Source organism: Cinclus cinclus, chromosome 32 (genome assembly GCF_963662255.1).
Source record: "Cinclus cinclus chromosome 32, bCinCin1.1, whole genome shotgun sequence".
Taxonomy (NCBI): domain Eukaryota; kingdom Metazoa; phylum Chordata; class Aves; order Passeriformes; family Cinclidae; genus Cinclus; species Cinclus cinclus.
The window spans coordinates 825156-849161 of record NC_085077.1 but is presented as its reverse complement, the minus strand read 5'-3'; the positions used below and the strand labels follow the sequence as shown (position 1 = coordinate 849161).

The window sequence follows — 24006 nt, the reverse complement described above, 5'->3', positions numbered from 1 at the left end:
CCCTTTTCTATCGTCACCCCCCCTCCCTGGATTTGAGGTCACAGCGCTGCCCCCCCCCGCCCACTCCCCAGATCCACGTTTTGGGGGGAATCGGGGGATTTTGGGGGGGGGGGGGCGGCGGCGCAGCATTAAAGAGCTCAGAGATTTCGGAGGTGCCGAGCAGTTTTTGGGGGTTCTGGGGGGCTGGGTTTGGGGTCCCGGGGGTTTTAGGAAGGGGGGGAGACCCCCAGGTGTCCTCCCCAGTGTCACCTCTGTGGGTCACTAACGTCCCCGCAGCCTCACACTCTTTCTTTATCCCCCCAGTTTCCCCAGCACTGAGGGTTTGCTGGTTTTGGGGTGGGTTTTCACCTCAATAAATTTTGGGGAGGACACCTGTGGCCTGCGACCGCGGGAAGGAGGGAAAGGGACTGACCTGAACCCCACCAGTTCTTCCTAGTTCCCCCTGACCTGCGCCTGATCCCCTACCCAGTCCCCTCCGGACTCCTTTCCAGTCCTCCCAGTTTCCTCCTCCCAGTGCCGCTCCACTTGCGCTGCCGCCGAGGGGAGGTTGGTGTTTTTCACCCCCGCCCCTTGCAATGGTTCCGCCTGCGCGCGGTGCACCCTGGGATTTGTAGTCCCCGCAGTGTCTCGAGCACTCGCCGCATGCGCTCTATAGTCCCGCCTCATCCGCGGCACGGCCCCGCCCCTTCCCCTTCGCGGCCCCGCCCCCTACACACGTGACGCGGCCGCGCGGGGCGGACGGTGGCCGGCGGGGGTCACGGGGGCAGCGGCGAAACCCCCCCCGGCCGCGCTCCGACCCCCCCGCCGAACACCGGGACCCCCCCCCGCTCCCCAAAACACCGGGATTCCCCCTCCGGAAACACACCGGGACAACCCCTTCCCTTCCCTCCCCCCCCCCCCCCCCCCCAAAACTCACCGGGCAGGTACCGGCAGCGCGGGGGGCGGCGGGAGCGGTGCGCGGGGCCTGGTGATGGGGTGGGCGCTGAGGGGAGAACTGGGGATCCCTGGAGGCTGAAAACTTCGGGTGGGGGCTCCTGGGGAGGGTTTGGGGGTCTGGAACGGGGGCACAGGAAGGGCTCGGGGCACGGGGGTGGTTGAGGAGCCGGTGGTTGGGGGGGGGGGGGGGGGGCGTTGTGATGGGGACTGGAGAGTAATTGGGATTTTGGGGAGGGGGTACTTGGGGTTTGGGGGGGGGGGCTGTGGGAGTGGGGGGGGGAAGCAGGATGGGGGAGGCGGCGAGGGGCTGAACCCGGGGGTTTGTGGGGGCAGCGGAGTTGCTGGAGATCGAGGGGTGGTGGGGGGGGGGGGTGAATGGGGGTTTATCCTGGGGAGGGGGCGCGGGGGGGGGTGGGGTGGGTAGGGACACACACCGGACCCTTCCTCCCCCCCTCCCCCCATCCTCGTTTTCCCGCCATTCCCGGTCCCGGCCCCACGTGCGCGGTTTCCGCCCCACCCCCCAGCAACAACGGGGACCGAGCCCAGACCCCCCCCCCCCAAATATCCCCCGGGACCCACCCCTGTCCCTTCTCTCTCCGCAGCCATCCGGGGCCCGCATCCCCCTGGTGCTGCCTCCGGGACCCTCCCCGGGACCCTCCCCGGGCTCCCCCGGGCCATGGACTGGCAGCCGGACGAGCAGGGCCTGCAGCAGGTGCTGCAGCTGCTCAAGGACTCGCAGTCACCCAACACGGCCACGCAGAGAGTGGTGCAGGATGTATCCTGGGGAGGGGGCTTGGACCACCGGGAGTGGGGTGGGACCCCTGGCAGTGAGGGGCTCAAGTCCGAGGACTGTGGGGTTCAGATCTTTGAGGCAGGGAGGGGACGGGGGTCTCTGTCTTATGGGGAAGGAATTGGGGTGGGCATGACAGGCCCTGGGTGTCCCCCCCCTTGTCCCTGTCTCCCTCCTTAACTTCCACCCCCAGAAACTGAAGCAGCTGAACCAGTTCCCAGATTTCAACAATTACCTGATCTTCGTGCTCACGCGCCTCAAATCCGAAGGTGGAGGGGGGATCTGGGGATATTCGTGGTGTCTGGGGGTGGTCCGGGGGTGTTCTGGGGCTCACGGGGATGTCTGGGGGTGTCTCAGGTGTTCTGAGAATGTCTCAGGGTTGTTCTGGGGCATTCCAGAGCTCCCAGTTCAGTCTGTGGGGTGGCAGTGACCCCTGGATCTGTCTGGTAGGGGGGGGTCCATCCATCCATCCCCCAGCCCCCTCCCAAAACTGCCCATTTCCCCCTCCCCAGACGAGCCCACGCGCTCGCTGAGCGGGCTGATCCTCAAGAACAACGTCAAGGCTCATTTCCAGAGCTTCCCCCCGCCCGTGGCCGAGTTCATCAAGCAGGAGTGCCTGAACCACCTGGGGGATGCCTCCTCACTGATCCGGGCCACCATCGGTGAGGGGACCCCAGACCTGTCTGGGGTTACCTGGGTGGGACCCCCGGGGGGGTTTGTTTACCTATGGGACTCAAAACCCTGACCCCAAAGCTGTCTGGGGTTACCTGGGTGGGACCCCTGTGGGTTTGTTTACCTATGGTACTCAAAACCCTGACCCCAAACCTGTCTGGGGTTACCTGGGTGGGACCTCCGGGGGGTTTGTTTACCTATGGGACTAAAAGCCCTGACTCCAAACTTGTCTGGGGTTACCTGGGTGGGACCTCCGGGGGGTTTGTTTACCTATGGTACCCAAAACCCTGACCCCAAACCTGTCTGGGGTTACCTGTGTGACCCCACCCTGGATCTTCACCTCTCTGACCCCCCTGCGACCCCCACTTACCTGTCCTGTCTACCTCCTTCCTCCATCACCACTCTGATTTCTAAAAGGGAGCTGCAGATGTGACCCCAAAACTGCCCAAACCCCTTCAAAACCCCCTCAAGTCCCTCCCAGCTCACCTGTACCTGTCCCAGGTATCCTGATCACCACCATCGCCTCCAAGGGCGAGCTGCAGATGTGGCCGGAGCTGCTGCCCCAGCTCTGCAATCTCCTCAACTCCGAGGACTACAACACCTGCGAGGTGCGGGGGGCACCCCTGGGCACACCTGGGGAGTGGGCGTGGCCTCTCCTGATCCCTCCCTGTTGGTTTTTTTTGGGTTTTTTTTTTGGGTTCCCAGGGAGCTTTTGGGGCGCTGCAGAAAATTTGTGAGGATTCCTCGGAGCTGCTGGACAGCGATGCCCTGAACCGGCCCCTCAACGTCATGATCCCCAAATTCCTGCAGTTCTTCAAGCACTGCAGCCCCAAAATCAGGTGTGGGGGGCACACCTGTGCCCCTTCCTTGCCCCTGGGGGTGGGAATGTGAGGGTGCTTCAAGCAGCCCCCCCAAAAAATCGTCATTTCCATAAATGTTTTGGTCCCCAAATTCTTGTGGTTCTTCAAGCACTGCAGCCCCAAAATTAGGTGTGTGGGGGCTCAGGTGTGTGGTGCACCTGTCCTACCTGCCTCCTGTTTTTTTTGAGGGGGAGCAGCCCTGAAAGGGCCCTGGGAGTTCCCCAAATGCAGTGCTGGGGGGAGGGGGCAGGTGGGTCTGGGGGTGCCCAAGTGAGGCTTGGGGTTCCAGGTGGGTTTTAGGGTGGGTCCTGGGGGCACAGGTAGGGTTTGGGGATGCCCAGGTGACCTCTCCTGCCCCACCCCACAGGTCCCATGCCATCGCCTGCGTGAACCAGTTCATCATGGACCGGGCACAGGCGCTGATGGAGAACATCGACACCTTCATTGAGGTGAGGGCACACCTGGGACTCACCTGTTCCCCTCCCCAGCACCTGGGGGAGTCCCTGGGGCTCACCTGTGCCTCTCCCCAGCACCTGTTCGCGCTGGCGGTGGACGAGGACCCCGAGGTGAGGAAGAACGTGTGCAGGGCTCTGGTGATGCTGCTGGAGGTGAGAATCGACCGCCTGATCCCCCACATGTACAGCATCATCCAGGTGAGCTGGGCTACCTGGGCATGGGGATGGGTTTGGGGTGCTACCTGGGCATGGGGAGGGGGGAGGGGTGTTCAGGAGTCGCGTGGGCACGGGGGAACAGTTCAGGGGTCACGTGTCCCCAGGTGAGCTGTTTGGGGGTTACCTGTGCCCAGGTGAGCTCACCTGTGCCCCCACACTCAGTACATGCTGCAGAGGACGCAGGACAGCGACGAGAACGTGGCGCTGGAGGCCTGCGAGTTCTGGCTGACGCTGGCCGAGCAGCCCATCTGCAAGGACGTGCTGACAGCACACCTGGTGCAGTGAGTGCCCCAAAATCCCCCCAAATCCACCCCAAAACCTGCCCCGAGCCCACTGCAGAGCTGACAGCACACCTGGTGTGCACTGAGTACCCCAAAATCCCCCCTAAATTCTCTCCAAATCCAGGCTGATCCCGATCCTGGTGCACGGGATGAGGTACTCGGAGATCGACATCATCCTGCTCAAGGTGGGTATTGGGAGCACTGGGGGGCTGTACTGGTGAGGACTGGGAGCACTGGAGATGATGACACCCCTGAGCTGACCCCCCCGTGATGGTCACTGGTGTTCGTACTGTCTGATCCAGGGGGAGGGGAAGGAGCGAGGGGCCGCGTCACGGTACGGCGGCGTCACGCAACGCCGTTGCGCGGTGACGTCGCGCCGCGATGCAGTGACGTCACGCCGTCGCGTGTTGACGTCACGCCGTTGCGCGGTGACGTCACGCCGCGATGCAGCGACGTCACGCCGTCGCGTGTTGACGTCACGCCGTCGCGTGTTGACGTCACGCCGTCGCGTGTTGACGTCACGCCGTCGCGTGTTGACGTCACGCCGTCGCGCGGTGACGTCTCGCCGCGTTACGGTGACGTCGCGCCGCGCTGTTATGGGGTCGTGTCGCGATACGGCGAGGTCACGGTCGCGACAACGCCGCGATGCCCGCAGGGGGACGTGGAGGAGGACGAGGCCGTCCCCGACAGCGACCAGGACATCAAACCGAGGTTCCACAAATCGCGCACGGTGACGCTGGCGCACGAGGAGCAGCGCGGCGGGGACGGCGACGGCGACGGGGACGACGAGGACGACGACGACACCTTGTCGGACTGGAACCTGCGTAGGGAGCGGGTGGTGGGGGGGGGGTGGGTGGATTTTGGGGTGTCTGCAGGGGTTTGGGGTGTCCCCAGCACACCCCGACCCCAAACTCCCCCCACCAGGGAAGTGCTCGGCGGCGGCGCTGGACGTCCTGGCCAACGTGTTCCGGGAGGAGCTGCTGCCTCACCTGCTGCCCCTGCTGAAGGAGCTGCTCTTCCACCTCGAGTGGGTGGTTAAGGAGTCGGGGATCCTGGTGCTGGGGGCCATTGCTGAAGGTGGGCACGGGGGGGGACCCCAAAACGGCCCTTTGTGGGGGGGAATCCCACTGCTGGGAGATCCCAAATGCAGCCCCGAGCTCATCCTGCTCTGAGGGATCCCAAATAAAGCCTCAAACCCGGTCCAGTCCAGGGGATTGCGGTTCTGGGGCACAAATCCCCGTCCTGGGGCAACCTCCAACCCGATCCCAGGCCTGGGGAAGGGCAGACCCCAATCCTGGGGGCACACACCCCCCCATCCCAGCACCCCCTGATCCCCTCCCCGCCCCGCAGGCTGCATGCAGGGCATGGTGCCCTACCTGCCCGAGCTGATCCCTCACCTGATCCGCTGCCTGGCCGACCGCAAGGCCCTGGTTCGCTCCATCGCCTGCTGGACCCTGAGCCGCTACGCGCACTGGGTGGTGGCGCAGCCCCCCGAGCTCTACCTGAAGCCCCTCATGACCGAGCTCCTGCAGCGCATCCTGGACGGCAACAAGCGCGTGCAGGAGGCGGCCTGCAGGTGACAGTGGGGACAGGTGGGGCCGGACAGGTGAAATTTGGGGTGACTCGGAGCCCCCCTGGGGGTGATGACAGCGCTGTCCCGATTGCCGTGAGGACGCTTTGTGTTCGTACTGCCTGACCCGGGGACGGCTTTGGGGGGAGGCTCTCGCCTCATTCTGGGGGGGGGGGGGTTCCCGTGAGGTTTTGGGGGTTCTTGACCCGAGTTTTGGGGTGTCCCGGCTGTCCCCAGCGCCTTCGCCACGCTGGAGGAGGAGGCGTGCACGGAGCTGGTGCCGTACCTGAGCTTCATCCTGGACACGCTCGTCTTCGCCTTCGGCAAGTACCAGCACAAGAACCTGCTCATCCTCTACGACGCCATCGGCACCTTGGCCGACTCTGTGGGCCACCACCTCAACCAGCCGGTGGGTCCCCGGTGTCCCCAGACCCCCCCTCCAGTGTCCCCCAAAAGCCTCCCGGTGTCCCCGAGCCCGGTGATGAGTACAGCACAGACATTCGAATCCTGAAGTCCCCCTGTGGATCTCTCTGCTCTGAGGGCCTCGTGGCATGCCAGGTGCCCCCTGCTCTGTGTCCCCGACCCCTCCCCGGTGTCCCCACCCCGGTGACGCCCCTGCCCTCCCCTCAGGAGTACATCCAGAAGCTGATGCCGCCGCTCATCCAGAAGTGGAACGAGCTCAAGGACGAGGACAAGGACCTGTTCCCGCTGCTCGAGGTGGGTCAGGGGTGGCCCCAGGGGGGTCCCCAGCCCCGAGCCACCCTCCCACGACATCCCCCCGCTGTCCCCCCCGCTGTCCCCAGTGCCTGTCGTCGGTGGCCACGGCCCTGCAGAGCGGTTTCCTGCCCTACTGCGAGCCCGTCTACCAGCGCTGCGTCACCCTGGTGCAGAAGACTCTGGCCCAGGCCATGGTGAGCCCCTCCCCGGTACCCTGGGGGGGTCAGGGGGGGTGACAGTCCCCTCCCCCCCGCGGTGACAGTGGCCCCCACAGATGTACAACCAGCACCCGGAGCAGTACGAGGCCCCCGACAAGGATTTCATGATCGTGGCCCTGGACCTGCTCAGCGGCCTGGCCGAGGGGCTCGGTGGCCACGTGGAGCAGCTGGTGGCCCGCTCCAACATCATGACCCTGCTGTTCCAGTGCATGCAGGTGAAGGGGAGTGGCACGCACCTGAACCCCCAAATCCCTCGGGGGCCCTCCCAGCTCACCTGTGCCCTCACCTGCGCCCTCCCTCCCCTGCCCCCAGGACACGATGCCCGAGGTGCGGCAGAGCTCCTTCGCCCTCCTGGGTGACCTCACCAAGGCCTGCTTCGTGCACGTCAAGCCCTGCATCGGTGGGTTTTGGGGTCCCCCGGGGTGGGCACGCCCCAAAATCGGCTTTGGGAGGGTTGTCTGTGCTCACCTGTACCCCCTCCCCAGCCGAGTTCATGCCCATCCTGGGCACCAACCTGAACCCCGAGTTCATCTCCGTGTGCAACAACGCCACCTGGGCCATCGGGGAGATCTGCATGCAGATGGGTGAGCAGCCCCCCCAGCAGAGCCCCCCTGAACCCCCAAAACCCCTCCTGAATCTCCCAAACCCCCCCTGAGCCCCCCCCCCCCCCCTCCCCTTTGTCCCCCTTAGGGGCAGAGATGCAGCCCTACGTCCCCATGGTCCTCAACAACCTGGTGGAGATCATCAACCGCCCCAACACCCCCAAAACGCTCCTGGAGAACACGGGTGAGGCCTTGGGGGGTGCACAGGGGCTCCCCAAAAGCTGCTGGGCCTGAGGGGAATCCTCAGTTCCCCCCAGAAATCCTCCAATCCTTGTCCCCCCCCCCCCCCTTTCCAGCCATCACCATCGGGCGCCTCGGCTTCGTGTGCCCACAGGAGGTGGCCCCGATGCTGCAGCAGTTCATCCGGCCCTGGTGAGTTTGGGGAGGGCTTTTGGGGGTCCCCCAGGAATTTGGGGGAATTCTCAACCCCGATTTCTCCCCTTTTTACCCCTCCACCAGGTGCACGTCGCTGCGGAACATCCGTGACAACGAGGAGAAGGACTCGGCCTTCCGGGGCATCTGCGTCATGATCGGGGTCAACCCCGGGGGGGTTGTGCAGGTTCGGGGGGGAGCTCCAGATTTGGGGAAACTCCCAGGACACATTTTGGGGGGAGAGCACCTTGGTTTTGGGGCAGGGGTTCCCCACGGAGGAGTGGGGGGGGGGGGTACGGGGAGGGAATTTTTCGCTCTGTGGCCAAAACTGGGGGTCCCTGGCATGTCCCCATCACCCCATTTTTTTGGGGGGGGGTGTTCCCTCCTCTTTCAGGACTTCATCTTCTTCTGTGACGCCGTGGCATCCTGGGTGAGCCCCAAGGACGACCTGAGGGACATGTTCTACAAGGTGAGGGGGTCTGGGGGACACCCCAGCTTTTTGGGGACACCCCGTTTTTTTTTCTGGAGGGGGGGGGTACAGCCCCCGAGTGATCCTCGCCCCCTCCCCGCAGATCCTGCACGGCTTCAAGGCCCAGGTGGGCGAGGAGAACTGGCAGCAGTTCTCGGAGCAGTTCCCCCCCCTGCTCAAGGACCGGCTGGCGGCGTTTTACGGGGTCTAGGCCAGGTGCAAACACCTCGAACAGGTGCGGGGGTGAGGACAGCACCCCAAAAAACCCTCCTGGGGGGGTGCACAGCTCATTGCTTCCCCCCCCCCCAACAATCTCTGTTCCCCCCAGGTCGGAGCCGGGAGCCCAGCGGGGACGGCAGCCGGGCCGGGAGGGACCCCGCGGTGCCCGGGGTGGGTCGGGGGGGCCGGGGGGCGGTGCCCGATCCCGGGGGGGGGGGCCCCGAGAGCAGTTTCACCCCCGGGGAAGGAATAAAGGGTGGGGGGCTGGGGGTGGGAGCCGCGGGACGGGACTGGGGGGGGGGGGGGCACCCGCGGCAGGGCTCCAAACCCTGGGGGAGGGGCCCAAAAATCCCTGGTGGGGGAGGGCGAAAATCTGGGCTGGAGGGGCCAAAAAAAAAAAAGGGTTGGGGGGAGGGGGCCCCGTTCCCGTGTGTCTCCCCCGTGTCCCCCCCGCATGAAGACCCCGCTCCTCCCCCACACACGTCCGCAGGAAGGCGGCGAGCCCCGGGCGGGAGGGGCGTGGGGGGCCGGGGGTGGGTGGGGGTGGGGGTGGGGGGGGGCCGAGCCGCAGCCGTTGTGCTTCGTCGTGAGCGAGTCGGTGCCACGTTCCGCGTGTTTCATTTGCCCGTTTTCCGTTCGTTTTTTTACCGTTTCCAGGGCGGGGATCGGGGGGAGGGTGTGGCGAGGGAGGGGGCGGGGGCCCGGTTGTGTCGCGCCGGGCGGCACAAGAAAGGCCATTGTGGACCGTGCGCTGTGTCCGTGTCGTTTGTTACCGGGGGGAGAACGGGCCGGGGAGGGGGGGGGGGGGCTGGGGGGTGATCCCGGGGCCGCACGCGCTCTACTTCCGGTGCCGCTTGGTGACGTCACTGAAAGCGCGCAGTGCCGTTGGCTGATTCGCGGGTCGCGCCGGAAGTGGCTCCCGCCGTGGCCGTGGCGACGGGACGCGGCCGGACCGGGCCGGGTCCCGATACCGGGGCGGGGGGTGTCGGTGTTGGGGACGGTCCCGGTACCGGGGAGAACTGGATGAGGACTCCCCGGTACCGGGGATTCGGTTTGGGCGGATCCCGGTGTGCCTGGGCCGCGCTCGGTGCTGAGCCGCCGCCCCCTCCGCAGCCATGGATGGGCCCCCCGCGCCCGCCGCCGCTTCTCCCGCGGAACCTTCCGGGCCGGCGGCGGGCGCGGGGGGCCCGGTGGGGCTGCTGGCGCTGCCGCCGGAGCTGCTGCTGCGGATCTGCGGTTTCCTGCGGGCCCGGGACGTGCGGCGTGTGCTGCCCCGCGTCTGCCGCGCCCTGCGGGACCTCGCCCGCGACGCCGTGGCCTGGCGGCTCCGGCTGCAGCGCCGCGCCCGCCGGCCCCTCCCCGTGCTGCCAGGTGGGTCTAGGGGCGCCGGGACCCTCCCGGGTAGCGGGGAGGTGAGTCCTGTCCCGCCGGGGGGAGCTCGGGGAAATTGGGACCTGCTGGGGGCCCCACCCGTGGTTTTGGGGGTCTCTTTGACAGCCCCCGACCCCCTGAGGGGTCACCCAGGGCTTGGGGAACCATCATGGCTCCCCCGAGCCTCGCCATCGGGTTGGATTCCCACCTGTGGAGCCCCACGTCCCCCCCCACCCCGTGTTTCTGAGGGGTCTTTGGGACAGGGTTGGGGACCCCCTCCGTGATTGTGGGCCCCCCACCCAGAGGATGGGTTCGACTGGGCGGCCGCCTGTGAGGACCTGGAGGAACACCTGGAGCGCTGGGGGGCCGGGGGGGCCCCCATGGAGCACTTCTCCCTGGACGAGGGGCACTTCGCCTCCGTCGACTCCGTCCTCCTGCTGCAGGTGGGACCCGCGGGGCCTGGGGGGAGATCCCTGGGGTCTCCAGGAGGGTCCCCAGCTCATCTGTACCCCCTCCCTGTCCCCAGGGGGGGTCCTTGTGCGTCTCGGGGGGCCGCGACCGCAACGTGAACCTGTGGGACCTGCGGGAGCTGGGCCGGGGCCCCCCTGGGAAGGTTCTGGTGAAGACGCTGGGCTCGGGGCGCAGCGGGACTCACAAGGTGGGGATTTGAGCCACCCCCCATCCCCAAAACCTCTCCCTCGGGGGGGGGGGTCCCGTGGTGGGTGCGGGATCCGGCAGCGCCTCTGGGTCCCCCCAGGGCTGGGTCTGGTGCTTGGCCGCCCGAGACACCCGGGTGTGCTCCGGCTCCTGGGACAGCACCGTGAAGCTCTGGGACCTGGCGGCCGAGGGGCAGCAGTTCGGGGAGATCAGGTACAGCCCGGGAGGGGGGGGAGGGGGGCGGGGGGCTGGGGGAGGCCGCAGGGGGGGTCCCGCTGACCCCCCCACTCCCCCAGGGAGAAGGCGGCCGTGCTGTGCCTCTCGTACCGCCCCGACGTCCTCGTCACTGGCACCTACGACAAGACGGTGACCGTGTACGACCCACGAGGTACTGGGGTGCTTTTAGGCAGGGTGGAGCTCTGGGGGTATTCCACTGACCCACACCCCCCCCCCCATTGCTCCCTCCCCAGCCGGGCAAGCCCAGGTGAGCAGCTACAAGCCCCACGCCAGCGCGGTGCTGTCACTGGCAGCCGACGAGCGGCTGATCGTGTCCGGCAGCGAGGACCGGACCCTCGTGGTGTTCGACCGCCGCGCCGGCGCCGTCCTGCAGCGGCTGCAGGTGGGGCTGTGCCCCAGATCCTCCTCCCTCTCCGGAGAGTCCCCGTCCCTTCCACGGTGACCGGTGACGTTCAGGGTGTGTCTTCCACAGCTGGACAATTACCTGCTGTCCATGTCCTACCGGGGCTCGCAGCTCTGGGCTGGGGACAACCAGGGCCGTGTGTATCTGTTCGGCAGCAGCGGCAGCAGCTTCCAGCCCGCCCGGGTAGGGGCTCTGGGCGGTTCTGGGTGGGTCCCGGGCGGGCTCTCACCGCCAGCCCGGGCCTCACCGGGGGTTTCTGTCCCCCTGCAGTACTTCGACGTGGGGCACCGGCTGCAGATCACGGGGCTCTGGCACTCGGTGGGCTCCCTCTACACCACGTCCACGGACAGGACGCTGCGGGTGGGGATCCCCAGGGCTCGGTCCCGCGGGGCTGGGCTGGGGGGGCCCTGAGGGGGCCGGGGAGTTCCTGACTGGAGTGAGGGGGGGCTGCTGACCCCCACCTTTGCCTCTCCTGCAGATCCACGTCCCCACAGATCCTCCCCGCACCATCTGCTCCTGGACACACGACGACGTCCTCAACGGGGTGAGGAGCTGTCCCCAGCCCTTGAACACGCAGCCCCGGCGGGATGCCCCCATAACCCTCCTGATCCTCCTCTGCCTCCCCCAGATCAGCGTGGATGGGGACGTGGTGGCCGCAGCCTCGGGGGGACTCTCGGTCGAGGTGTGGAGGCTCCGGACCTGACGCCGCTGGGGGGGCTCCGACCGCACCCCGCGGGGTCTCCCCTGCGCCCCCCACTTCGGGGGAGCCGGGTCCGCATCCGGGACGTGGGTGGGGCTGGAAGGTGTCGCCTGTTCATGGGTATTAAAGGATTTTACTGGAGCAGAGCTTGTGTCCCCCGCGGCTTTCGGGTGAATTTGGGTGGGTTTGGGCCACTCCGGCCCTGCCGGGGCCTTTTCGCGTCTGCGACATTCTTGTCCCTTCACGGCCACCGTCCCGCCAAGATGAGGGCGCGCCGCCGTACGGCGCGGGGGGGGCGCGGTCCAAGATGGCGGCGCCCTGAGCGGCCTGGCCGAGCCATGGCGGCCCCGGGAGAAGCGCCGGGAGAGGCGCTCCGGGCCGTGCTGCGGCCCAGCGGGGCCCTCCCGGCCGAGGCCCTCCCGGTGCGCGGCTACGACTTCTCGGGCGGAGCGGACCACGCGGCGCTGCTCCGCTCCTTCCGTACCACCGGCTTCCAGGCCACGAGCTTCGCGCAGGCGGTGGCCGAGATCGAGCGGATGGTGCGGCCCGGGGGTGGGGGGTCACACCGGGAGGGTGAGGCGGGCTCCGGGCCCGGTGTGACCCCTCCCGGTGTCCCCCCCGCAGATCGCGGCCAAGCTGGAGCCGCTGAGCGCGGAGCAGCGCGACCGAGCGGCCATGGCCGGGCCGCGGCCGCCGTCGGGCTGCACCATTTTCCTGGGCTTCACCTCCAACCTCGTCAGCTCCGGCGTCAGGGAGAGCATCCGCTACCTCGTGCAGCACGGCATGGTGACAGGGGACAGCGGGGGGACACCCGAGCGTGGCATGGGAACACCGGGGGTGGTGTGGGGGCAGTGACAGTGGGGACATCGGGCACCTCAGGCAGTCACGGGGTCCCGCTGTCCCCCCCGCCCCATTGCCGGGAACCCTCAGGTTGCCTGGGGGTCCCCAGGGGTCCCTGTGGGGTTCCAGGGGGGATGAGGGGGTCAGGGTGGGCACAGCCGGGTGTCCCTGAGGTGCTGACCCCGCCCCGGGCAGGTGGACGTGCTGGTGACCACGGCCGGGGGGGTCGAGGAGGACCTGATCAAGTGCCTGGCGCCCACCTACATCGGGGACTTCCACCTGCGGGGCCGGGACCTGCGGGAGAACGGCATTAACAGGTCTGGGGGATCAGCATGGGGGCTGGGGCCACCACGGGGCCACCACGGGGCCACCTTGGGGTCACCTCGGGGTCGCTTTGGGGTCCCTCAGGATCGGGAACCTGCTGGTGCCCAATGACAACTACTGCAAGTTTGAGGACTGGCTGATGCCCATCCTGGAGCGGATGGTGGACGAGCAGGACACGCAGGTGAGGGAGAGGGACTCCAACCTGGGACCCCGCAGTGCTGGAAGGGGGCCTTAAGGGGTCCCTGGACACCTGGGATGGGGTTTGGGGGAGGTCCCTGGGCCCCCCTGGCCGGGGTTCCTGAGCTGGGTCCCTGCAGGGCGTGCGGTGGACGCCGTCCCGGATGATCGCCCGCCTGGGCAAGGAGATCAACAACCCCGAATCCATCTGTTACTGGGCCCAGAAGGTACTGGGGGGACACTGGGGGGTGTCACTGTGGGTGCCACCCTCTGTCACCGTGTTCCCCCCCCACAGAACAAAATCCCGGTGCTGAGCCCGGCGCTCACCGATGGCTCCCTGGGGGACATGATCTTCTTCCACTCCTACAAACGCCCGGGGCTAGTGCTGGACATCGTGGAGGGTGAGCGTCCCTCCCCGGGGACTCCCCGGGGTGCCCCGCGGGATTTGGGGGTGCTCTGACCGCCCTGTGCCCGCAGACCTTCGCCTCATCAACACCCAGGCCATCTTCGCCCACAAGACCGGCATGATCATCCTGGGCGGGGGCCTGGTCAAGCACCACATCGCCAACGCCAACCTGATGGTGAGGGGACATGGAGGTGCTGGGGAGGGGGCTCGGGCAGGGGCTGGGGGCTCACCCCAGGGTCTGCCCCGGCAGAGGAACGGCGCCGATTTCTCCGTCTACGTCAACACGGCGCAGGAGTTCGACGGCTCCGACTCGGGCGCGCGGCCGGACGAGGCCGTGTCCTGGGGCAAGATCCGCGTGGACGCCACCCCGGTCAAGGTGGGGGTGCCGAGGGGGCCGAGGTGGGGATTTGGGGCGCCCGGGGTGGGGGTTTTCCCCCTGACCCCCTGCCCTGCGCCAGGTCTACGCCGACGCCTCGCTCGTGTTCCCGCTGCTCGTGGCCGAGACCTTCGCCCGGAGCGCCGACGCCTTCGCGGTGCCCGTGGGGACCCCCGAGGCCTGAGGGATCCCCTGGGCTCAGCTCTGGGTGTGCTGAGCCCCCCCTCCCCCTCCCAGCTCTGCAGAGGGTGGGGGACAGGGCCCCCCACACCTGCACCCCCCCTCTCGTGTGTCCCCCTTCTCCCCGTCCCCCTCGTGTTTATCGTATTTATTTATTTGAGCTCCCAATAAAGCACGGCAGGGTCTCCACTCGGGGTTTATTCCTTGTGTCACCGGGGTCCCCCCAGGCCCTCTCAGGTGTCGGGATCCCCCTCGGGCTGGAAGGTGTCCTCGCGCCACAGTGTCACCTGGCCCTGGGTGGCCACCAGCAGGCAGGGCAGGCGGGGGTGGAAGGCCAGGGACTGCACCACGCCCTGGCCCACGGGCAGGCTGAGTGCCAGCGAACCCTGGGGGGACACCGGGGGTCAGGGAGGGTTGGGAGAGTCGTCGTTCCCACCCCACCCCTCCCCGGACCCTCCCTCACCTCCACCAGGTCCCAGAAGTAGACGTGGCCGTCCTCGGAGGCGCAGCCCACGTGCGTGTCCTGCTCGTTCAAGACGCAGTCCAGCCTGTACGTCGTGCTCCGGTGCCCCGTGTACCTGGGGAGGGGGGCACAGGCTGAGTCCTTCTGGGGGTCCCCCCAAAGCCCCGGAGAGTGCAGGGACTTGGGAGGGTGCCGTACTCGCCCAGCAGCTCGCCGGTGTCCTTGTCCAGCAGCCGCAGCGTGGAGTCCAGGCTGGCAGCCAGCACACACTGCCCGTCCTTGCTGAAGCACACGCTGGTGATGGGGCCTGGGGGCACAGGGAGAGTCTGGGGGGGGTTCTCTGGAGTCCCCCCCAGCTTTGGGGACCCTCCTGGGCCCTCCCACAGGCCCCACTCACTGCCGATGTAGTCGGAGCTGAGCTGCCCTGTGCGGAGGTCGTAGCGTCGCACCCGCCCGTCCACGGAGCTGTGGGGAGGGGGAGGTTTAGGGGGTCCCCACTCCTGGGGGTGCCCCGGTGCGGGGGAGCTCTTCCCTCACCCCGTCAGGATCTCGTGGGCTGAGAGCTTCACACTGGAGATGCCGTCCTTGGCCTCGTCCAGCACCTGGATGGGGTCAGGGCGGCGGGAGCGGCAATCCCAGCACCTCACCGTGGAGTCGATGGAGCCTGGGGGGAAAGGGGGGTCCAGGGGAAAAAAAACGGGGATCAGGATGGGAAAAGGGGGTGCAGGGGTGTCACGAGGCTTGCAGGGTGCCCCCCAAACCACTCCCTCACCGGACACGATGACGGTGGCTTCCTCATTGAACTGGACACAGTTCACCTTCTGTGGGAGGAGCAGGGAATCAGTGTCCCGATCCATTTTGGGGATCCCAAATCCCTCCCCACCCCCAGGCCCCTCCTCACCCCGGCGTGTCCCCGGTACTTGCGGACCACCTGCCCCGTGGTCACGTCCCAGAGCGCCACGGCCTTGTCGGCACCGCCGGAGCAGATCTGGCTGTTGTCGAAGGATCTGGGGGGGGCGCAGGGGGGGTCCCGTGAGCGCGGCGGGGGCTCCCCGCGGCCGGGAGGGGTGCCCGAAGCTTCTCCTTACCCCGCGGCGTCCAGCACCTCGTAGCCGTGACCCTGGTAGGTGCGGAGGGCTGTGCCCTTGTGCGGGTTCCAGAGCTTCAGCGTCTTGTCACTGCCGCACGTCAGGCAGTAATTCCCGTCCGCTGCGGGGGTGAACGGGCGTGATCCCCGGGACCCCCACACCGGCACACGGGGTGATCCCCGGGACCCCCACACCGGCACACGGGGTGATCCCCGGGACCCCCACACCGGCACCCCCGCCAGGTTCCCAACCTCCATCCCCGGGTCCTGATCCCTGCCTCCGTCCCGTTTCCCTCCCCGTTCCCTCCCGCTATCCGCGGTCCCCTCCCCGTTCTCACCGTTGAAGCGGGCGGCCCTCACCGCTCCCTGCCCGCACTGCAGGGTCTGCACCCGCTGCCGGGGCAGCTCGGGCCGGGCGGGCCGCGGCCTCGGGAACGCCATGGCGGGACCGGGGCTGCTACCGGGGGCGGGACCGGGGCCGGCTCCGGGGATGGGACCGGGCTCCTTCCGGCGGCGGCGGAAGAGGCGGCGGTGGCGGAGGGACCATGGCGGACCCGCGGAGACCCGGCAAGGTGGCCCGGTGAGACCGCGGGCAGCGGGGGAGAGACCCAGCGGGAGCGGGCGCAGATCCGAAGCATCCGCCGGCTCCCGGTGCACCGTCCCGGCTGACCGAGCCCCTTTCCCCACGGCAGGTACAAGCCCCCGGCCACCGAGACCAACCCGGCGCTGGAAGACCCGACCCCCGACTACATGAACCTGCTGGGGATGGTGTTCAGCATGTGCGGGCTCATGCTCAAGGTGAGCCTCGGCGGCAGCGGGCTCGGCCCCGGGCGCTGTTCTGAGGGGAAATCGAGGCAGGGAGGATCGGAGAGAGCCCCTGGGCGGCTCAGGGAGGGGGCCCAGGGCCATCCCCGGGAATCTCCGGGCTCTCCCGGGGGTCTCCTGCCCATCCCGAGGGTCTCACGGGATTGTCCCGGTGGTCCCCAGCTCAAGTGGTGCGCCTGGATCGCCGTTTACTGCTCCTTCATCAGCTTCGCCAACTCGCGGAGCTCCGAGGACACCAAGCAGATGATGAGCAGCTTCATGTGAGTGCCGGGGGGTCCCGGGGGGGTCTCGGGGGCAGCGTTTGGGGGGGTCTCTGACACCTGTGTGTGCCCCTCGCAGGCTCTCCATCTCGGCCGTGGTCATGTCCTACCTGCAGAATCCCCAGCCCATGTCCCCGCCGTGGTGATGGGGACGGGGTGGGGTCCCTCAGGGGGCAATAAAGGGGGGTCCTGGAACTGCTGTGGTTTGTGTGCACCTGAACAGGGGACGGGGGAGCTCCCCAGGAGAGGGAGGGACGGGGAAGGGGGCAGTCCTGAGGGGTCCAGGGGGGCTCTGAGGAGATTCGAGGGCTCTGAGCGGTGTCTGAGGAGCTCGGGGGGTCTGGGGGGGTTCTGAGGGGTGTGTGAGCGGCTCTGAGCGGTGTCTGAGGAGCTCGGGGGGTCTGGGGGGGTTCTGAGGGGTGTGTGAGCGGCTCTGAGCGGTGTCTGAGGAGCTCGGGGGGTCTGGGGGGGTTCTGAGGGGTGTGTGAGCGGCTCTGAGCGGTGTCTGAGGAGCTCGGGGGGTCTGGGGGGGTTCTGAGGGGGGTTCGTTGTGGGCGGGGTCTCGGGAACCGCCACCATTCATTGGCCGCTGGTCGTTTCCCGCCGTTGACAACGCCCTCACAGAGAGCTGTCAATCATCGCCGCTCCTCTTCCTCATTGGCTCCTGTCTATTGTCCCTGACTCCCAGCCCGTGCGCTGCTCTTGCGCTCCGCCCCTCGGGGCAGCAGGAGCGAATCAGAGCGCGAGGCGTGTCCGCGGCGCCTTTTCCCGGTCACCCATTGGCTGCAGCCGACGCGGCGCGGGGCGAGGTCAGCCGAGCCCCCGCGTGTCATGTGAGGGCGCGGTCACATGACCGCAGCTGTCATGGCGGTGCCCGGGGCGGCGGCGCTGCCGCTGCTGCTCCTGATCGGGGCGGCCGCGGGCTGCGGGTACCAGGTGGGACCTGGGACACGGGGACTGCCCGGGGACATTGGGGCAAGCAGGGGGTGCTCCGCGGTGTCCTGGATAACGGGAACCGGGCTAGCTTGGGGACACCGAGAGGGGCTGAAGGGGCACCGGAGGGATTTCGGGAAAGGGGAACTGGAAGAACTGGATGGCACTGGGGTGGACTGGGGACACTGAGGAAAAGGGAACTGGGGCCACACTGGTTCTGCAACCGCTTCCGGAGCCCAACGGCCACCCCGGGGCAGCGGCGGAGGGGTTCCGGGAGGGTTTCGGGAATCCCGGCCCGGTCCGAGCTCCCCCGAACCCCTCCAGTCGTGTCCCCCGACCCGGCCGGACATGCTGAACGTGCACCTGGTGCCGCACACGCACGATGACGTGGGGTGGCTGAAGACGGTGGACCAGTACTACTATGGGGGTGCGTGGGGACCCTGGGGACACGCCACCGCGGGGGAGGGGACGTTCCCAGGGCTGCTGTGCGGGTGGGAGTGGTGTTACCTGCGGGGGGGATGCTGGGGGTGACGTGGCAGGGAGGCCAAGGGACACCGAGTGACACCGATGGCCTCTGTGGCTGCCCCTTGTCACCCTGGGTTTGTCTCGTGGCACTTGCCGCGTGTCCCCTGCGATGTCCCCAAGATGCCACTGTGTTCCCAACCCCGAGTGTCCCCCGCCCCCCCACCTCACCCCCACGGGGGTTTTGGGGTGACCCGGTGCCTCCTGTGCTCCCAGTGAAGAACCAGATCCAGCACGCAGGGGTCCAGTACATCCTGGACTCGGTGGTGGCCCAGCTGGCCGCTGACCCCTCCCGGCGCTTCGTCTACGCCGAGGTGGCCTTCCTGGCACGCTGGTGGTCACAGCAGGACGAGGCCACGCGGAGGCTGGTCAGGGAGCTGGTGCAGGAGGGTACGGGGCACTGGAAGGGACTGTGGGGCACTGGGAGCAAGATTGGGGGTGCTGGGAGGGACACTGGGAGCTATATAGTGGGCACTGGGAGGGACTGGAGGATGGAATGGGACGTGGGTAGGATACTGGGGAGGTTCAAATGGACACTGGGGGGACGCTGTGAGGGAGTGGGGGACACTAAAAGGGACATGGGTGACACTGGGGGGATCATTGCGGCCACTGGGGTGGGGGCCTGGGATTTCTGTGACCGTGAGGGTCTCACCAAGATGTGAGGGGGGGGGGTGTGGGGGTTGAGCCGAGCCTGGGGTGTCCCCTGAGGGGTTTTGGGGTGCTCTCCCCCCCACCCCAGGCCGGCTGGAGTTCGTGGGGGGGGGCTGGTGCATGAGCGACGAGGCCACGGCGCACTACGGGGGGGCCCTGGAGCAGCTGGCCCTGGGCCGGCGATTCCTGCGCCGCCTCTTCGGCCACTGCGGGACCCCCCGAGTGGCCTGGCAGATCGACCCCTTCGGCCACGCCCGCGACCTGGCCGCCACCTTCGCGCAGGTGGGGGAACCCCCAAACCCCCCCCTGGCACCCCCAGAACCCACCCGGGATTCCCAACTCCCCCACCCCCATCAAGCCCCTCAGCATTCCCAGACCTTTTCCTGCATCCCAAAACCTTCCCTGGCACTCCCGACCTTCTCAGCACCCCCAGACTCCCCTTTGGCATTCCCAGCATCCCTCCCAGTGTCCCCAGTCAGCCCCCCCTGATGGGCTGTGATGGGGTTTTGGGGACCCCTGTGACCCCCCAGATGGGCTATGACGGGGTTTTGGGGACCCCTGTGACCCCCCAGATGGGCTATGACGGGGTTTTGGGGACCCCTGTGACCCCCCAGATGGGCTATGATGGGCTGTTCCTGGGCCGAGTGGACCACCAGGACAAGTGGGAGCGGCTGCAGCACCGGGAGCTGGAGCTGCTCTGGAGGGCCAGCGCGAGCCTGGCCCCCCCCCGCGCCGACATCTTCACCGGTGACCCCCCCGGGACCCCCAAACCGCCCCTGTCCTCTCCTGTCCCCTCCCTTTGTCCCTTGTCCCCTCCCAGGGGATTCCCAGTCCCTCCCACTCGTGCCCCCCCCACGTCATTCCCAGTGTGCCCAACCCCTTCCTCGTGTCCCCATCCATGTCAGTCCCAGTATCCCCAGCTCCTTCCTCCTGTCCCCAATGTGTCCCCATGCGTGTCCCCTTCCCGTTTCTCCCGCTTTGTCCCCTTGTCCCTGTCCCCCCACCCCTGGTGGCCCGGGAGGTGACAGTGCTGTCCCCAGGGATCCTGCCCAACATGTACAACCCTCCCGTGGGGCTGTGCTGGGACCAGCTCTGCACCGACCCCCCCGTGGTGGACGGGGACGGCCCCGAGAGCAACGTGGACACCGTGGTCACCTCCTTCTTGGAGGCAGCGGCCACGCAGGTCCTGGCAGGGAGAAAAGGGGGCTGGGACCCCCGGGTGGGAGGACTGGGGAGGGGAATCCGGGTGTCCTTGTCCCCTGGGATGGGGGGGAACGGGGTCCTGGCAGGGGGAAAGGGGATTGGACCCCTGGGGGTGGAGCTGAGGGAGTGAGGGTCCCCTGGGATGGGGTCCTCAAAGGTCCTGGCGTGGGGGGAATCTGGGTGTCCCCATGCCCTGGGATGGGGTTCCCGGTGTCCCCAGGTGTCCCTGTGCCCCGGGCAGGGGTCCCGAGCCGTGTCCCCCCTCCCCAGGCCCAGCAGTACCGCACCAACCACATCATCATGACCATGGGCTCCGACTTCCACTACGAGAACGCTCACCTGTGGTTCAAGAACCTGGACAAACTCATTGCCCACACCAATGCCCGGGTGAGGGGCTGTCCCCGACCCCTCTGGTGTCCCCAAACCCCCAACCCCCCCCCAGGACCGTCCCTGACCCCTCTTTGTCCCCAGCAAGCCAACGGCAGCCGCGTGCACGCCCTGTACTCCACCCCGTCCTGTTACCTGCGGGAGCTGAACCGGGCCAACCTCACCTGGTGAGGGGGGGGTCCGGGGGACAGGGGAGGGCCCGAGGGGCAGGTGGGACAGACAGACGGACAGCTGGGGTGTCCCCCAGGCCCTTGAAGACGGACGATTTCTTCCCCTACTCGGACGGGCCCCACCAGTTCTGGACCGGCTACTTCAGCAGCCGCCCGGCCCTCAAGGGCTACGAGAGGCTCAGCAGCGGCTTCCTGCAGGTGGGGAGCACCTGGGGACCCCTCCAGAGCACGGGGATCCCCTCTCAGGCACCAGGGACCCCCCCCCACTCAGATCCTGATATCTCCCCTCCCCAGATCTGCAGCCAGCTGGAAGCCCTGGCTGGGCCCTCGGCACGGGACGGTCCTTACGGCCCTGGAGACAGCTCTGTGCTCCGTGAGTACCTGGGGGACACCGGAGGGGGCACCTGGGGACCTCCAAACCCTCCTGACTCCCCCTTTTGCCCTCCCCAAGGTGAGGCCGTGGCCGTGGCCCAGCACCACGACGCCGTGGCCGGCACCGAGAGGCAGCACGTGGCCAACGACTACGCCCGGCAGCTGGCCAAAGGCTGGGACAGCTGCCAGGTGAGCCCCACACCTGCCCGGGGCTCTAGGTGGGGGTTGGGGTGACCCAGTGACCCCCCCCCCCCTCCCCCCTCACATTCTGGCCACCCCTGGGCAGGTGCTGGTGGCCAACGCCCTGTCCCTGCTGGGGGGCACCAAGGACCCCTTGGTTTTCTGCAACGGCCTCAACATCAGCGTGTGCCCCCTCAGCGAGGCCACCCCTCAGGTGAGCACCTGGGGGCTTTTGAGGGGGGAACTCTGGGGGTCCCAAGGGTCTGACGCCCTCCCCCCGCCGTGCTCCCCCCCCCCCCCCCCCCAGTTCACCGTGATCCTCTACAACCCCCTGGCCCGGGCCGTGGCCTGGCCCGTGCGCCTGCCGGTCCAGGGCAGCTCCTACGCCGTGACCGACCCTCAGGGCCAGCCCGTGCCCAGCCAGGTGAGCCTGGAGCCTCCCCTTGCCCACCTGGATCCACCAAACCCACCCACCCCCCCCCCCCCCCGACCTCCTCACCTGTCCCCTCTCCCCCTCCCCATCCCCAGGTGGTCCCGGTGTCCTCCGTGACCCAGCGGCTGCGGGGTGGCACGGGGGGCGCCCCGGGGGAGCTCCTGTTTCAGGCTTGGGCCCCCCCCTTGGGGTTCAGCACCTTTGGGGTGAAGCAGCTGAGCCCGGGGGGGCCCCGGGACCCCCCCAGGTGGCCCTCGGGGGACACAGAGCCACAGATCGAGAACGAGGTGAGGGGACATTGTGGATCCCAACTCCCAGTTAAACCAGTTGGGGGGGTGACTGGGTGACCTGGGGGAGGGGCTGACCCACCTCTGTTGCTCCCCCTCCCAATTCTGCAGCACCTGCGGGTCCTGTTCGACCCCGTCACGGGGCACCTGCGTGAGATCCAGAACCTGGACAAGGGCTTCTCGCTGCCCGTGTTCCAGAGCTTTTACTGGTGAGACTGGGATTTTGGGGGTAGGTTCCCAGCTCGGAGGGCACCCCCTGACTTCCCCTGGCCCTCCCCAGGTACAACGCCAGCACCGGGGATGGGCTGAGCCCTCAGGCTTCAGGTGCTTACATCTTCCGGCCCAACGCCTCCGTGCCCTTCCCCGTGGCCAAACGCGCGGCCACGCGCCTGCTCAAGGTGGGCAGGGGTCCCGGGGGTGTCCCTCGGGTTTGGGGGGGGGTCTCTGGATGTCGCTGAGTGTCCCTGTGCCCCTCCCAGACCCCGGTGGTGCAGGAACTCCACCAGAACTTCTCGGCGTGGTGCTCGCAGGTGCTGCGGCTGCGCCCGGGGCAGCCCTACCTGGAGCTGGAGTGGACCGTGGGGCCCATCCCCGTGTCGTGAGTTTGGGGAGGGGTCTTGGGACGCCCAAATCTCCTCTGGGGATCCCCTGGTGACACCCCTGTGCCCCCCCTTCCTACAGGGACCAGCTGGGCAAGGAGGTGATCAGCCGATTCCAGACCCCGCTGCGCACGGCCGGGCGCTTCTACACCGACTCCAACGGGCGCCAGGTGCTGGAGCGCAGGTGAGGGGGCTCAGGTGGACCCCCTGGACCCCCCCTAGGGGCTGATCCCAGGGGCTACAAGACCCCTGTGACCCCACCCTGAAACCCCCCAGGCGTGACTACCGGCCCACCTGGAACCTGAGCCAGAGCGAGCCCGTGGCAGGGAATTACTACCCAGTGAACACCCGGATCTTCATCAAGGTACCTGGGCAGGGCACACCTGGGGCTGGGCGGGGAACACCTGGGCCATGCCCCTCACACCTGTCCCCACACCTGGGCAGGACCAGAAGGTGCAGCTGACGGTGCTGACTGACCGGTCCCAGGGTGGCAGCAGCATCCTGGACGGGTCCCTGGAGCTCATGGTGAGCTGGGGACACCTGGAGGTGGGGGACAACCCACGGGAGGGGACACCTGTGACATCACCTGTCCCCTACAGGTGCACCGGAGGCTCCTGAACGATGACAACCGGGGGCTGGGGGAGCCGCTGGATGAGCCCGGGGCCGACGGGCGGGGCCTGGTGGTGCGGGGCCGGCACCTGGTGCTGCTGGACACCGCGGCGGCCGCGGCCGACCAGCACCGCCCACGGGCACAGGAGATGGTGACGGCCCCCTACGTGGTGCTGGCAGCCGGACCGGGGCCTCACCTGCGCCAGGTGAGCGGGGAGGGGCCGTGTGGGCCACCTGCCCCCAGGTGAGCAGGGCGGGGTCTCCCGGCTCACCTGGCCCTCCCCGCAGTTCTCGGGGCTGCGCCGGGCGCTGCCCCCCAACGTGCACCTGCTGTCGGCGGAGCCTCGCGGGGCCGGGACGCTCCTGCTGCGCCTGGAGCACCTGTTCGAGCGTGGGGAGAGCCAGAACGGCTCCCAGCCCATCAGCGTGGACCTGACGGTCAGAGCAGGGCCTGGGGGGCTGCTCCAGGGGCTCCCAGCCCCATTTCTGGGGTCCCAAGGCTGCTCCAGGGGGTCCAGGATGGCTCCCAGGGTGCCCCTCCCTCGCTCAGCCTCCCGCAGCCCCTGGGGTGTTTGGGGAGGGTCTCTGACAGCCACCCCACCGCTGCCCCCAGACCCTTTTCTCAGCCTTCACCATCACCTCGGTGCGGGAGATGGCCCTGGGGGGGGACGTGCCCCTGCACAGCGCGTCCCGCCTGCTCTGGAACACACCCACAGGTATGGGGGGGGCTCTGGGGGGGCTCACGGGGGAAGTCCTGAGGGTCGCAGCCCCCCCCCTCCCATCCCCACACATCCCTCATTATCCCCAGGAACCCCCAAACCCCGCCCGGCGCCCCAGCTGGACCCGCGGAGCGTGAGGCTGGAGCCGATGGAGATCCGAACCTTCCTGGCCTCGGTGCGGTACTGAGGGCCCAGGGAGGGGCTGGGGGGGCCCTGAGCCACCCCCCCAACCCCAATAAAAGTGCATTAAAACCCCCC

The 24006-nt window shown here is 68.2% G+C and overlaps 6 protein-coding genes and 1 non-coding gene across 8 annotated transcripts; 6 read left to right on the top strand and 1 right to left on the bottom strand.

Moving 5' to 3' along the window:
- Positions 1–206: 206 nt before the first annotated feature.
- Positions 207–8546, top strand: TNPO2 (transportin 2). Its single transcript, XM_062511771.1, has 25 exons — positions 207–546; positions 1539–1711; positions 1920–1995; positions 2239–2388; positions 2900–3006; positions 3104–3237; positions 3626–3707; positions 3789–3911; positions 4092–4210; positions 4335–4395; positions 4866–5034; positions 5135–5287; positions 5561–5786; positions 6018–6189; positions 6411–6497; positions 6584–6691; positions 6772–6930; positions 7028–7115; positions 7201–7299; positions 7406–7501; positions 7614–7689; positions 7777–7876; positions 8084–8158; positions 8262–8393; positions 8487–8546. Exons 2-24 carry the CDS (start codon positions 1613–1615, stop codon positions 8367–8369), a joined length of 2667 nt encoding a protein of 888 aa, XP_062367755.1. The 5' UTR covers positions 207–546; positions 1539–1612; the 3' UTR covers positions 8370–8393; positions 8487–8546.
- On the top strand, positions 4444–4512 carry LOC134055522 (small nucleolar RNA SNORD41). Its single transcript, XR_009934090.1, has one exon. It is a non-coding gene; the product is annotated as a small nucleolar RNA SNORD41 (small nucleolar RNA).
- A 950-nt stretch (positions 8547–9496) lies between the features above and the next one.
- FBXW9 (F-box and WD repeat domain containing 9) lies at positions 9497–11889 on the top strand. The gene is given in 10 exon segments (XM_062511772.1): positions 9497–9748; positions 10012–10191; positions 10275–10406; positions 10506–10618; positions 10702–10793; positions 10876–11024; positions 11115–11228; positions 11316–11405; positions 11524–11589; positions 11674–11889. Coding segments are annotated over 10 exon segments (1263 nt in total). The 3' UTR covers positions 11749–11889.
- A 173-nt stretch (positions 11890–12062) lies between these two features.
- Positions 12063–14227, top strand: DHPS (deoxyhypusine synthase). Of its 2 annotated transcripts, XM_062511773.1 has the most exons (9): positions 12063–12284; positions 12370–12531; positions 12781–12902; positions 12994–13090; positions 13227–13313; positions 13382–13487; positions 13564–13667; positions 13743–13868; positions 13951–14227. In XM_062511773.1, exons 1-9 carry the CDS (start codon positions 12084–12086, stop codon positions 14050–14052), a joined length of 1107 nt encoding a protein of 368 aa, XP_062367757.1. In that variant the 5' UTR covers positions 12063–12083; the 3' UTR covers positions 14053–14227. The 2 variants fall into 2 exon arrangements, with proteins under 2 accessions (XP_062367757.1, XP_062367758.1); XM_062511774.1 differs by lacking the exon at positions 13564–13667 and having other exon boundaries at positions 13382–13485; positions 13778–13868.
- Positions 14228–14231: 4 nt separating this feature from the next.
- Positions 14232–16039, bottom strand: WDR83 (WD repeat domain 83). The gene is made up of 9 exons (XM_062511775.1): positions 15937–16039; positions 15600–15720; positions 15413–15518; positions 15284–15332; positions 15049–15175; positions 14909–14976; positions 14710–14818; positions 14512–14626; positions 14232–14434 (listed from the first exon to the last, which is right to left on the bottom strand). Exons 1-9 carry the CDS (start codon positions 16037–16039, stop codon positions 14282–14284), a joined length of 951 nt encoding a protein of 316 aa, XP_062367759.1. The 3' UTR covers positions 14232–14281.
- An 80-nt stretch (positions 16040–16119) lies between these two features.
- WDR83OS (WD repeat domain 83 opposite strand) lies at positions 16120–16872 on the top strand. The gene is made up of 4 exons (XM_062511782.1): positions 16120–16178; positions 16291–16396; positions 16586–16683; positions 16763–16872. Exons 1-4 carry the CDS (start codon positions 16144–16146, stop codon positions 16827–16829), a joined length of 306 nt encoding a protein of 101 aa, XP_062367766.1. The 5' UTR covers positions 16120–16143; the 3' UTR covers positions 16830–16872.
- A 682-nt stretch (positions 16873–17554) lies between these two features.
- MAN2B1 (mannosidase alpha class 2B member 1) lies at positions 17555–24000 on the top strand. The gene is made up of 23 exons (XM_062511768.1): positions 17555–18043; positions 18355–18528; positions 18878–19071; positions 19404–19536; positions 19830–19972; positions 20263–20379; positions 20464–20546; positions 20627–20747; positions 20844–20922; positions 21001–21110; positions 21208–21315; positions 21409–21525; positions 21630–21821; positions 21933–22030; positions 22102–22219; positions 22301–22419; positions 22503–22604; positions 22697–22784; positions 22865–22945; positions 23020–23235; positions 23282–23467; positions 23643–23745; positions 23838–24000. Exons 1-23 carry the CDS (start codon positions 17965–17967, stop codon positions 23933–23935), a joined length of 2859 nt encoding a protein of 952 aa, XP_062367752.1. The 5' UTR covers positions 17555–17964; the 3' UTR covers positions 23936–24000.
- The last annotated feature ends 6 nt before the right edge of the window (positions 24001–24006 follow it).

Bases quoted from the DNA above. Each gene is read 5' to 3' on its own strand.
- TNPO2 (XM_062511771.1), top strand. From the start codon at position 1,613: ATGGACTGGCAGCCGGACGAGCAGGGCCTGCAGCAGGTGCTGCAGCTG. The intron at 1,996-2,238 runs GTGGAGGGGGGA...CCCCCTCCCCAG, and splicing joins CACGCGCCTCAAATCCGAAG to ACGAGCCCACGCGCTCGCTG. The intron at 2,389-2,899 runs GTGAGGGGACCC...TACCTGTCCCAG, and splicing joins ACTGATCCGGGCCACCATCG to GTATCCTGATCACCACCATC.
- DHPS (XM_062511773.1), top strand. From the start codon at position 12,084: ATGGCGGCCCCGGGAGAAGCGCCGGGAGAGGCGCTCCGGGCCGTGCTG. The intron at 12,903-12,993 runs GTCTGGGGGATC...GGGGTCCCTCAG, and splicing joins CGGGAGAACGGCATTAACAG to GATCGGGAACCTGCTGGTGC. The intron at 13,488-13,563 runs GTGAGCGTCCCT...CTGTGCCCGCAG, and splicing joins AGTGCTGGACATCGTGGAGG to ACCTTCGCCTCATCAACACC.
- WDR83 (XM_062511775.1), bottom strand. From the start codon at position 16,039: ATGGCGTTCCCGAGGCCGCGGCCCGCCCGGCCCGAGCTGCCCCGGCAG. The intron at 15,176-15,283 runs GTGAGGGAGTGG...CTTTCCCCCCAG, and splicing joins AGCCACCGTCATCGTGTCCG to GCTCCATCGACTCCACGGTG. The intron at 14,627-14,709 runs GTACGGCACCCT...CCCCCTCCCCAG, and splicing joins ACCGGCGAGCTGCTGGGCGA to GTACACGGGGCACCGGAGCA.
- WDR83OS (XM_062511782.1), top strand. From the start codon at position 16,144: ATGGCGGACCCGCGGAGACCCGGCAAGGTGGCCCG. The intron at 16,397-16,585 runs GTGAGCCTCGGC...GGTGGTCCCCAG, and splicing joins TGTGCGGGCTCATGCTCAAG to CTCAAGTGGTGCGCCTGGAT. The intron at 16,684-16,762 runs GTGAGTGCCGGG...TGCCCCTCGCAG, and splicing joins CAGATGATGAGCAGCTTCAT to GCTCTCCATCTCGGCCGTGG.
- MAN2B1 (XM_062511768.1), top strand. From the start codon at position 17,965: ATGCTGAACGTGCACCTGGTGCCGCACACGCACGATGACGTGGGGTGG. The intron at 20,748-20,843 runs GTGGGGAGCACC...TCCCCTCCCCAG, and splicing joins TCAGCAGCGGCTTCCTGCAG to ATCTGCAGCCAGCTGGAAGC. The intron at 22,946-23,019 runs GTGAGCTGGGGA...TGTCCCCTACAG, and splicing joins ACGGGTCCCTGGAGCTCATG to GTGCACCGGAGGCTCCTGAA.